At 37.9% G+C, this 13,091-nt stretch overlaps 1 protein-coding gene across 1 annotated transcript in view; it reads right to left on the bottom strand.

Annotated features, from left to right (window-relative positions):
* LOC149549147 (uncharacterized) overlaps positions 1 to 13,091 on the bottom strand; it is a 111,050-nt gene that overhangs the window by 19,789 nt on the left and 78,170 nt on the right. The window contains exon 5 of the mRNA XM_089792573.1: positions 456 to 590. Coding sequence (XP_089648699.1) covers positions 456 to 590 — 135 coding nt within the window. The remainder of the gene's footprint in view (positions 1 to 455; positions 591 to 13,091) is intronic.

Below are 13,091 nucleotides of genomic sequence, written 5' to 3'. Positions count from 1 at the left end.
TTGTTGCAGAGTTTCCAAAATTCCAACTGTTGTGAGAGATCTTCGCTTACAAATTTTACAAGAAAATAATGTTTCTAGTCAGACTAGAAAGTTCAAATGAATTTCAAGAACAGGTTAAATAAAGAAAAATTTAACAATCTACGATAACCAGCTAGTACACTGTCTACAGTGTTTGATTCGCTATTTGTAATTAGCTCTTTATGCATTTTTTTAAATTATGAATTGTGTTGGTAGCATTTAACAAAAAAATACATCTTAATTTCTGATCGATGATTTTGTGTGAGTTTTATATAAAAAGATGACAGTTCTACCGTATACAATGAATTGCAAAATAAAGTTCAGGAAAAACCTAGAGTCAAGTCTAGAATGCTGAATTTCCAATAGGAATGGAATTGGAAAACAAATAGCACACACCATGTAAACATAAGTATATGTTATTAGACAGGGATATATACCTTGCCTATACGTGGTCTCTCTTTAACCTTTGCAAGGCTATTTCGAATATGTGATACAGCTCCCCAACATTTCAAGTTGTTTGCTACATCATCTAGCCTAAGCAAATATTCCTCCTCGGTCAAGGGAAAAGACCGCTGTAAACACACGAAATTCAAAAATCATAAGATAACTAAATTTTTGAAAATCTACACATGCAATTTCATGTAAACAAACATACAGAAACCCCAAATTCAATCAACTTATAGGATTGTTTTTATTTAATTTGCAATGTTCTGTGTTTTTCTTTGTGCTTTTCTAAATTATATGCATTTTTTTTTAAATATTGACCATGTAGAAAGATAAATGAGATTGATTCTGAATTTTGCAAAAACAACAGTAAATGTTGCAGCTTTATTTGATTACAACTACTTACAATAAGACTATTTGCAAATCTTGACATCTGAATTGCTAAGCAAATAATATAGAGAACCTGGTAACCCATGTGGATGGAATTATTCGTCTGCATTCACTAATATATCCCCACACAATTATCAATAACTCCAAACGCATGTAGCTGAAGGGTTTGGAAGCCCAAAATGCAAATGAAACCCTTCTAGAATCCAAACACCACTTCTTTAGGACTCAAGTGGGAGCCTAGATGACTCATGGCAGGCTGGCTTATGTATGGCCCCTGCTGAATGCCAAACACTGATGCTTCTCATGCCTTGAATTCCAGCTGCTGGGCATTAATTTCAGATCGCAGCTGTTCTTACCTTCAAACTGAACCAACCAGAAACTTTGAAATTAAGCACAATTATGACCATTGTCTAAAGCCATCACTGATTGCACAAGCTCACTGGGTATTTCACCAACTTAAAGTACAGAGAGCTTGTAGAATTCGCAAATCCCAAGCTAATTTTGAAACCCTTGGATGTTCTCTAGAGACTTCACCAAATACAAGCCAAAATCAACAATGAGGATCGATTTGTTCCAAGTGCCTTTATATTTCCTTGTTAAAGTTCGAACCAAATAGCTTCTTCCACAAGCCACATTAATAAATCTATTACATTTTCTTTTAAGATGCAAGGTTTTGACTTATTAATTCATTAATTAATAACTTAAGTCTTAGGCGCCAAGTCAAACAATATAAATGATACCCATATTAATGACTCTAGCCTCCATTTACATTTATAACTTTATAATAAGTCCTTTTATGAATTAATTATTAAAAAAGTATATTATGATCAAATACTTCACTAATAATTAATGACTTAGTCATGAGCCTGTTAAATGAAATTAGATCTGAGGTAGAGCAATTGTAATCTTCTTTGTTATCAAATGCAGAGATATATATGATTTCTGATCACAAAAGTTGACTTTGATTCTGGGCTATCAATCAACTTGTATTGTTCTGAAATGTAAATAATGAATACTGACTTTAATAATTGTTGCAGGTAAGTACAGATATATCAGACCGAAGGTAATAACATGGAATGCTTGATGTGTTTCCAAGTGATCATGATACACAAGATATATATGAATGTGAATGGTTGTCTTTTGTAAGGACATGCCTCTACGTGTCCTTCGGACCCATAGAGTCATGTCTCGACTCTACACAAGACATAACTCACGATTACCATCATTAGTTATGTTTATTGCAAATTACCCTCGGTGATAATACATATAAGTCCAATCATAATCAGCACTTGCTATTTATTCATACTTAATCTGCAATATGAAACAGTTCCATGATAATGAGGATTCACATGTACTGAGAAGTTTAGCACAGAACGACTGCTGCATTGTAATGAGGATTTAACCAGATCGAATCATTTTTGTGCAGTCAACTGATAGATTATAATATACACAAATGTATATGTGTGTGTGTGTGTACGCACACATGCATGTGAATCTTTCTAAGAAATGATCTGTTATTATATATCCAACAGATGCTACAAATTCGACAGAGCCAATAGATCTATTCCAATCAATCAACTAGTGAGCTCTGCTAACATCCAGGGCCAAGTACATTGCCAAAACTACCAACATGGCATAACTGGATTACTATAAATAGGAAGTCCCAGAAAAAAGTTGTCAATGTCACCACAACTCCATGCTGCTACCAAATTGTCCAAGTGCCTTGCTAAAGATAGAAACCCTAACTTTCCCAAAATAGACACTTGTTATAAATAGTAAGTGTGCCAAACTAACCCAAATAAAGAGCAATCTTAAACATCCTTGACCTCTAGAGTGGGAATTGGCCTCTAGCTCTACCAATTGAGATCCTCTATCCTTCTAACTAGCCTATGAGGGTCACTTATAGGATAATCCTCGCAGCAACCTAAGGTGAGCTAAAATGGGGACATTACAGTCTGCCCACCTTGAAATTGCTTGTCCGCAAACAATCTTGCATCTAGTAGCCCACCAAACTCCTCTTGAAAGGTAATCACACCTCCACTGAGATCCAATGGATAAGCTTGTGTAATGTCCTTGTCATCACCAACTAATTCCTGTAATGATATCAACATTCATACAATCAACAAAATCTACCAAGCTAAACTCATATAACAACTGATAATGTAGCAATACAAACATCAAATGGAAGAATCTCTACCAAAAGACAAGATTTGCTCCCTTTCTTTGTGCAAAATGAGATATCATTCCAATCATCCAGCTCATGTGTTGTTGCACTATGTATCTGAAAGATATCCTGTACATGTGGATCAAATGTAAAGTTGTACACACTCCTCACCATGTACACCTTTAAAATTTCCTTAGCAAGGCTTGTCTGGAACCTTGATGCTTTAATTGGATCCCAAACATCTTCTCACTCATCACAAGAGGGGATCAACATCAACCTCAAAAAGAAAATTGTCATTAGATAATGTTGTATCCATATCAAACAAAGGATTGTTCACAAAGTGTACCGAACATGTATGCTAATCAAAGTGAACCACACCCATATGCCTATTAGAACGATGTATCCCTGAATTGCTAGAGACATGATGTGTGACACATTCCTCCTGAATCATATCATCCTACTCTCTAAAGAAAGACAACGTGCACAAATTCCCCTCTATGATTCCCCTAAACCCATAACCCCTTCCCTAGTACTCAAACCTCATCTCTGTCAAATGCACGATGAGGGTAAACTCCTCAATATCCCATAGCCACTACATATTCAGCACAATGTCCCCAAGGTTGACTACAATGAAATCAGCTTGTAGCTTGTAGCCATCAAAAGAAAGAAAGATGATGTATGAATCTAGTATAGGTAAGGGCATAGGCATCTGCCACCCTAACACGAAAACCAAAGAATTCCTCTACCTGAAGACCACACCTGCTAACAAACCCCTCATGAATGAAATTATATGTTAGCCCCAGTGTCTAGCATAACAATGCATCATTGTCCATCCACCAATTATCTGATCCTGAAAAGCGGATGGAAGTGGTATTGTGGTGTATAATGCTGAAGGTGATAGTTTGGCATCAATACCAAAATCCTTAGAGACTTTCCGAGCCTCATAAACATCTGAATCAGTTGGTAGATGTGAATTTTTGGCCTCATCATTATAATACACCCACATAGAATGGTTGGCCCTTTTCCCTAGGCCTTAAAGGGCAAGAGTGATCACAATCATAAGGCTCTTTACGCCAATAGCATAGTTGTTTCCTAAAACCCTCATGAGTTACTTCATCATGTCTCACTGCTAGTTTTTTCTTTTCATTAGTAGGTAGCGGGCAAACCTCATCTGAAGGTAAGGTGGAAAATCTAGGTTGACTCAGTGAACAACATGGCCAAGCATTTCTCTGTTACATCAAGAACAATCACAGTCTTAGAAACTCGACAATGAAGGAATCAAAATTGTCCACCGATCTAAGTTGAGCAAGGTCCTAAAAATAAGATTTTGGATCCTTCCTTTCAAAATGCTCTATCAACCTATCAGCAAACTCCTGATATGAGGTAATAAAATTGTGATGTAGAATGACCATCTCGTGGTGCCACCACTCGTAGGCTACCCCATCTAGATGCAATGCTGCAAATTTTATGGCATCAAACTCTGTTATTGGCCTAAGAGTCAAATTTTTATCCACTTTATTGATCCAATCTTGACTTGTGACCTTCCCGCTGTCATCAAACATAGGGAAAGTGAGCTTTTTGGTGGCTTGCTTTAGATCAGCATTGTGATTTCTTGGCCTTCTCTCCTATCTGGGTTTGCTATGCTCTCTCCTTTGAGTCATAAATCTATCAAGTGGTAGGTTCTCCCTAACTCTCTAAGGCAATGTTTCCCACTCATCATGCATAGCCATCATATCATCAACAAAATTTCCGCTATCCTCCTCCCCTACACTCCCTACTTCAAACTCATTCCTCAAGAACATGGGACATATAGGCCTATCATATGTACCTGCTGGGGCTACTCTCGCCCCAGGAATCCCAAATGCATACCACACTCGTCTATGTTCTTTTGCCCTCTAGGCAAGCATATCTATTGAATGGCAATGATGAGCTATTGCATGAAAATAGTCAATTGCTGCTGTCGTGCTGCAAGATCCATAAATAATTCCATAGCTTCCCTGTCACTATCATTATTTGCATTCTTGGGTGGACTTCCACCCCTCTTGTCACCCATTGATCCTAATTGTGTTTCCTGAACCTGTTCAATTTGTGGTTTTGTTCTTCCCTTGCAAGAGTAATATTCATTTGAATCAAACCTTTGTGGCTACATGTATTGCCCAACCCTATAGGATGGTAGGCAACCTCTTTGATCCCACTCTAGAAGCCCTACTGGCTCAAACCCCAAACTTCAACCAACTAATAGAATTGTTTTTTGTTTTTTGCAATGCTTTATCTTTTTTGTTTTTGTTCTTTTCTAAACCATATGCTTGTTTGGGATTAACGATGCAGTAGAAAGATAAATCAAACTGATTTTGAACTTTACAAAAATAACAGTAAACCTAACAGCTTTATTTGATTACAACTACTTACCATAAAATTATTTGCAAATACTGAAATCTGAACTTTTAATCAAATAACATAGAGAACCTGGTAACCCGTGTGGCTAGAATTATTCTTCTACATTCATTGATATATTCCCACACAATTATCAAATACTCCACACACATCTAGCTGAAGGATTTGGAAGCCCCAAAATGCTAATCGAACCCTTCTAGAATCCAAATGCCATGTAGTGCCTCTCGTGCTTGCAGTCTATGTCTTGTCTATTTTGATTCGAGAGATACTTGATACTCTTATTATTTTGTACCTTATGATGACCTGAGGGTCGAATGTTATACTTGGATTCAGTACCATAGATGCTTTACTGCTACACTGTTCAGTTTATCACATTTGCATGTTGATGCCATTTTGAGATGATAGTAGACCTATGATGGTATTTGGTTATATGATGTATTGGACCTATTTGTTGATTATGTTATGAGATGGATTCTATGCTATGGTTATTTACTTCATTCTTGTATCTTTACGCTTTCTGCGAATGTGAGTGATGTAAATGGATTAAATAGGTATTTTAATACATGTTGCTTCGGCTATGATATTATTTGCCATTGCACTTGATCGTGTGTTTTAGTGTATAGGAATTATATCACTGGCAGTGGCACATGGAGTTAGTGATTCAGCTATTCATATTTACCCATGTCGTTCCTATATGGTCAACGTACCCTTATTGTTATTGTTTAGATCAAAACTTTTCGGTGATTAGTAAATCCGAACTCATTTGCATTATGTGATTAGACCAGTGAGTATGTCTGTGCATCTAGAAGTTCGCATTTGTCGCAAAAGTGTTAAGTGTTTTTCTATGTTTTTGGAGTTTTCTGGTTTTAATCTTTTCAAATTTAATTTCTGGCAGCTTTGCCTTAGGTGAAATCCCGCTGCGGATAATAACCTGTTTTCGTTTGGGTCAATTCGGAGTTTAACTACTCCAGCTAGCTATTTTCCAGAATCGACTATTCACCCAAAAAGTGAATAAGTATTGGAAAAGTAATTTCATAAATCACTTATCACAATTTGGAAATTGAAATTTGGAGAGCAATTTGGAAATCCTCTTTTGTAGGATTCTTGTTTTGTTCGTTCTGGGAGCTGTGAGCGTGGGATCTTTGCGAGGTTGGTCTCGTTGGATTCAGCTCGAGGAGTTCTTGCTTTGCCATCAATTTCAGCAGTTTTGGCGAATTGATTATTTTATTGTGCGGGTTTCGGTTTCTGCCCCTTTTTCCATCAGGTAGGGCCTTCCCGTTTTATTGGCTTTACTCCGTTTTTGCTTCCGTTTCTTGTAGCTGTATGTTAGGAGGATGAGAACTAGTGTTCCCCTCCGTTTCTGTTTGTTGGTTCTGCCCGGTTGGTTGGGTATGAACGTTTTACCTATTTTTGAAATGGGGGTTTGGGTTTTTGGGCCGTTATGCTGGCCGTTTTTGCATACGGTGTCCGTTTTCAATTATTTTTGGATTTTTGGGGTTTTTTAACCCAAAGGCCAAATGGGTTTTAATTTTGGAATTTTTCCAAAATTTGGGGTTTTTACCTTGTTTTGCGTGCCACCTTGTTTTCTCGGGCTTTCTTGGCACATTGTGGTTCGTGGACCTGGATGATCCGTTTGGATACCAGTCGAAACACTTTTGCATCTTTCATTGCTTTGGGATGCGTGTAGCATTCGTCATCCTGATTATGTTTTTCAATCGATTGACTTCTATTTGCATTCTCATCCTGTCCTTGTGTATGATCTCTGTGATGGTGGTGCGCCACACACATGTACATTGTCGGGTGACCTGCGGAGCTCGATCTTTCGTGGTATTTCTGAAAGTTGTGATCATTGGGGTTGGGTTGGGAGTTTGCATGCCTACGGGCACTCATCGTTGGATGAGCATGGGTAGGGTAGGGTAACATATGGAGGGGGCTTCTACCTCGCAGCCTGGTGATCATTGTGCCCAGAGGGTTGGCGAAGGAAGCTTTAACTAAGTGAAAATTAAATAAATATTGGGTGGTAATAATCTTAAGATAATAAAATATTTGGGGTGCAAGAGCCTTTCCGTTGAGGGATGTTGAATCTGCGCAAGTCCTAGCTTGGGCTTTTTGATGCCAAGCGACTCTCCATGATGTTAGTCCCTACATAGTAAGCCCATTGAGGTGTTTGACTGGGACCTGTAGTTTATGCATTGTCTATGTCTTGGTTTCAGTCATCATACTGCTTGGCGTGAGTGTTAGCCATGGTTGTGTTTTTATGTGTTTGTGGTTGGATCGCTATCTCCATCAGCACGGCGGGTGTAGACCTACGGGTGCCACGTGGTTGGGAGGCGTAGCTACCTTCACCATTGCTAGGGATCGGTGTACAGATACGGTCTATTGTCCTAGTACGACTGTAGCTGGATGTGTCACTTGGTACTTTGGTATAGGGAGTATGCTTCTTGTGATTTATGCTCTCATTATGATGTTATCATGTTTAGATGATGTTAGTTTTAACGCATTCCTCATTATGATGATTAGCATGTAGTAGATGATGTTATCTGATTACAGTTTTATCTTATGCTTACTACTAGCATGTTAGATTTTATTTACTTACATTGTAGCATGTTTAGTAGTGACGTCCCTATTACGACAGCACCAATGATTTGTTCGGTGGCTTGGGATGTTATGCGCGGGGGATGGCTAGGGCCCACGATGGTCCTATGACGCCATTGACGGTTGGGAGGAATTGCATACTTGGTTATTTTGCTCATTGCTATGTTAACTATGTTATTGCGATGTTTCTTTCAGTTGAATGTGATGTTTCCTTTCCGTTCTTTTCCCTTCTCTGTTTGGTAGATGGTTAGATTCTAGTGTTCTATCTTTCAGTTACTCTGTTATTGTTCGAGTGCTCTCGCCTCGGAATGTGGATCCGGTACTCCCCGGTGTGGAGCTTTTTCTGTGTGTTTGGCCTTTTTCGAGGTTCTTGAGAAGTGTCGCACGCAATAAGGGAGAAGTGTCGCCCTCCCTTAGCAAAAAGTGTCGTACGCCCTTTGGGTAAAACCTGCGCGTGCCACCAGCGAGCACTTTTTGTAGTGTTCTGATCTTTTTGAGAGTTGATCTGGATACCCATTTGGGCGTTCTTCAAGCCTATGTTGTTGCATTTTGTATTCAAGAGGTTTCTTTTGAAATTCAGTTTTTGGGTTTCTGTTGTAGTCCTTCGGGGTTTAAAATATATTGTTTAAGTATAAGAATTCCTTATACTTAAGATATATTTTAATATATGCGACGATTCATTTGAGATGGGTTTCAGACCTCTACGAGCTAAGGTGTAGATTCTAGGAAAAATCAAGGCTTCAGAAATTCAGACTTAGCCAAATTTCAGGGCTTCAGGATTTCGGACTTAGCCAGTTTCCAAGAGTCAGCTTATGTCTTTCAACTTGGTAGGTCTTTGTGGTTTTCGTGGTTGTGTTCTGGTTGGTAGTGGCGTTTGGAGATCCGTTGGTGCTTGGTTGTCTTTCAGTCTTCCGTTGCGATCTTTTGGTTTGTGTAGGTTGCATCATGTGCACTTACGCTTGTTAAAAAAAAATTGTTCTGGCTTGTTTTTCATCCTTGTTTCCAAGGATCTCCGAGCGGGGCATTACATGCCACCTCTTGTGGAGTCACATGGGAGCCTAGATAATTCACGACAGGCTTAATAAGGTATGGCCACTGTTTAATGCTAAACGCTAATGCTCCTAATGCCTTGGATTCCAAGAGCTGGGTACTAACACAGATCATACTTGTTAAGGAAATAAGATCAATTTAATAATACCATTTTTTTAAAATATGTGCGCTCTCTCTCTCTCTCTCTTAAAAATATGTGCTCTCTCTCTCTCTCTCTCTCTCTCTCTCTCTCTCTCTCTCTCTCTCCTTACTGATAGAACTGAGGCAATATTGTTGCAGATTTTGACAAATAAATTACACTATCAATTTGTAAGTGATTCAAAACTTTTAATTTAACTGCATATAATATTAGATCGCTACAACTTGATTATTACTGCAATCGAACGAGCATTTATAGATGTTAGTAGAGACATGTCTCTGTGTCTCTACCTGGCACAAGCTACACAGAGACATGTCCCTACTTACAATTAGCATCGATTCCCAACAGTTCATAGATGCTGATTCACTTTGAGCAATGCTTTGTTTAAACTACCAATCGCTGTGAATGATTCAATGTGCATTTATTAATTTATTTGTAATACCAATAGTAGATAATAATAGGATCTGTATATTGATTGATTTACACACAGATTAATGATTCAATCAGTTTGAATATAGTTTGCTAGTTACTCATTTAATAATCATCAAATAATATAGACACAATATAAATGTATGTATGTATACATGTAGATAAATATATATAAATGTATGTGTGTGTAAACTCAGCTACATATAAATGTATATCGATAGACAGATAGATATGTATGTATATATGAATTATCTAATGATTATTGATCTAAGATAATACTAATTAACTAATAATCATATTAGTTTATCTCTTGATCAAATCAATCTGACTGAAGCTACAACATTAACAGTTCTTCCCATTAAATTGAACCAACTAACAACCAGAAACTTTGAATTGGGGTAAAATTATGATCTTTGAATCCATCACTAATTACACAATCTCATTGGGTATTTCACCAATTCAAAGTGTTCAAAGTCTATAGAATTTGCAATTCCCAAGCCATGTCTGAAATCCTTGGATGTTCTCCAAAGACTTCTCCAAATACAAGCCAAAATAAATAATTCACAATGAGGTTCAATTTCATTTAAATGCCTTTAGATTTCCTCATAAAATTTTGAACCAAATAGCTTCTTCAATAAGTCACATTAATAAATCTATTGAATTTGCTTTATAGATTAAGAATCACATAGTAAACCATTAATTAATACCTAGGTTACCATGGTACCTCCCCCCCCCCCCCCCCCCCCCGACCAGGAAAAGTTCGAACTGGTCCGATTTGGACTTGGTTCGGGCAGGGTTCAAATTTTTCCCTGTGGGTTTGATCTGGCTCGAACCCGAGAAAACCAACATCCAAAAGTTTGAACCCGCAGCGAACCAGGCCACGCGGACGGCTGGAAAGTTATTTTTTAGGCTAAAATTGAATGTTTTTTGGCATCCACAACCCTAATAGTTGTTATGAATTTCTTTTGGTGGCCTCTCATTGCCATTTTATATTTCCAAACAGGTCATTTTGTCTTAAGGAAGAGCACATAAGTTTTTGAACATGCATCCAACTCTGCAAGGAGTTTGAAGATTGACTTGTGGGTGTTCTTCAAGTGTTTGTGCATCATTCATATACATTTACAAGCTTGCAATGGCTGGAAAAGGTAAGATCTTATTTCATTTGCTATTGTTTTTGTTCTAGTTTTTGCATTTTTCCATATTTTCAGAATTTGTCATTTTCTTGCATATAAATTATAAACATTTATCTAATTTCTTGCCATAGGGAAAGGAATGGCATCTACCTCTTCATCAGTGGGCAATACCGAACAAAGAATAGAACCCAATTGTGATTTTGCTCTATAGAAGTATGTAGACATTATAAGACCCCTTCCAAGAGTGGTGCATTCCGTTGGAGATGTTGGAGTTGTGGTGTAGAAAGAAAAAGTTCTTATTATCATGTGGTAGATCATTTGTGTGGATATACTGGGAGAGGAGTCAAGAAATGTCCTGGCAAGAAAGGTGCCCTTATACCAAATGAAACCGTGTTAAAATATATTGAAGAGAATGAGGCAGCAAAAGAGAGAGGTCGTAGGGCAACAAAACTCAGCAGCAATAAAAGTAAAAGTAAAAGAGCAAAGGGAATGCAATTCCCCCCCAGATGTTATAGTACAAGACCACCCCTTTTTTAGTACCGTAGCGAACACTAACACTGAATCTGACCCCCTTGTACACAAAAGAAAGGGACCACTAGAAACTTTTCTTCAAAATAAGAGTCAGGAAATTGCTGACATTAAGGTGGGAAGATGCCTGTATGCAAATGGGCTGTCCTTTAACGTTGTTCTCTCTCCATTTTGGAAGGACATTTTGAGGGGTGCCAATGAAGCTCCAAGAGGGTATTGTGGCCCCGGGTATGAGAAAGTGTGCACAACCTTGTTGGATCAAGAGGTCCAACGGATTGAAGATCAATTGAAGTCCATAAGGGACTCATGGGTTGAGATAGGCGTGTCAATTGTTTCAAATAAGTGGAAGGATTCTAGGAACCGTCCCTTAATCAATGTATTTGTGGTATACCCTAATGGGACAAGGTTTCCGAAAGCAGTGGATCGTGAGGGTCAAGTAAAAGATGGGTCATTTATTGCTAATATCCCAATTGAGGCCATTGAACAAGTAGGTGCAAGAAAGGTTGTCCAAGTCATAACGGACAACGCAAAAAATTGTAGGGCAGCTGAAGCCTGATATCAGCATACCTTTTAGACACCTTGTGCGGTCCATTCACTCAATCTTATGCTACAGAAGATTGGGAACCAAATTGAGTGGATCAAAATAGTGTATGAAGAGGCTAAGGACATCCAAATGTTTGTCACAAACCACCACATGACTTAATCTCTTTTCAGAAACCACTCAAACTTGGAGCTACTGAAGGTAAATGAACTGGAACTCAAGTTAGAAATTTAATTTTTAATATTTGACAATTTCTATTTTTTCAGATTTTACTTGTGCAATGTATGCTTATCTAAAATATGTATCTAATAGTTGTTTTTTGCTCTAATTTATGTCATAGGTTGCTGAGACCCATTTTGCATCACATACAATCGTCTTGAGATGACTTGTGCAAGTGAAAGATGCACTTCAAGGTATGGTAATCAGCCACAACTGGGGTGTATGGAAGCAAAAGAACACTAATAGAGCTAACAAAATAAAGGATAGGCTATTGGCTGAGTCATGGTGGGAACATGTGGAATACCTCCTTAAGATCACCAAGCCCATTATGAGCATGCTTAGTTACATTGACATGGATAGGCCTTGCCTTGGAGAGATCTATGATGGCATAGACTCAGTGCTTGAGAAGATCAAGTAAATTATAAATGAGAGAGCAAGATCCGCAAGAGACCTTTTTCAAACAAGTGCAAGTAATTATTTTTTAAAGATGGAACAAAATGACCACTCCACTACATTTGCTTGCCTTTGCCTTGATGCCCAAATACACTAGCTCTCAATATTGTAGTCTACTAGGAAGGTTGTCACCATATAGAGATATGGAAGTGTCTGACGGGTACCAAGCAGCATTTAAAAGACTATTTCTTGATGATGATATGAGAGATGCAATCATGACTAAGTTCATAGAGTTTGTGAATGCTAGAGGTCTAAGTAATAATGCTCTTCATCATCGGTTCAAGAAGGATGCTCATGGTCGGTGTTACCTCCATGGCCAAAGATTCCAAACGTTGCAGCCCCTAGCAATCAAAATCATATCACAAGTTTTATAATTTATTTTTAAAAAAATAGCTCACTTTATCTTCAAAAGAATCATGACTAGAAACCGATTTTAAATTTTTTATAAGATTGAATTAATTCTTTTTTAATTGCTTACCCTATTTTGTCTTCATAGGTTGCTAGTTCTTTTGCATCAAAAAAAAATTGGAGCACCTATTTCTTTCATCCACTTGGTGAAAAGCACTAGGTTGCAATAAAAAAAAGCAGAGAAAC

Source organism: Cupressus sempervirens, chromosome 7 (assembly GCF_028749045.1).
Source record: "Cupressus sempervirens isolate cs-2001-9-10 chromosome 7, ASM2874904v1, whole genome shotgun sequence".
NCBI lineage: Eukaryota > Viridiplantae > Streptophyta > Pinopsida > Cupressales > Cupressaceae > Cupressus > Cupressus sempervirens.
The sequence above is the reverse complement of the archived record's forward strand: the minus strand, read 5'-3'. Positions and strand labels throughout refer to the sequence as shown.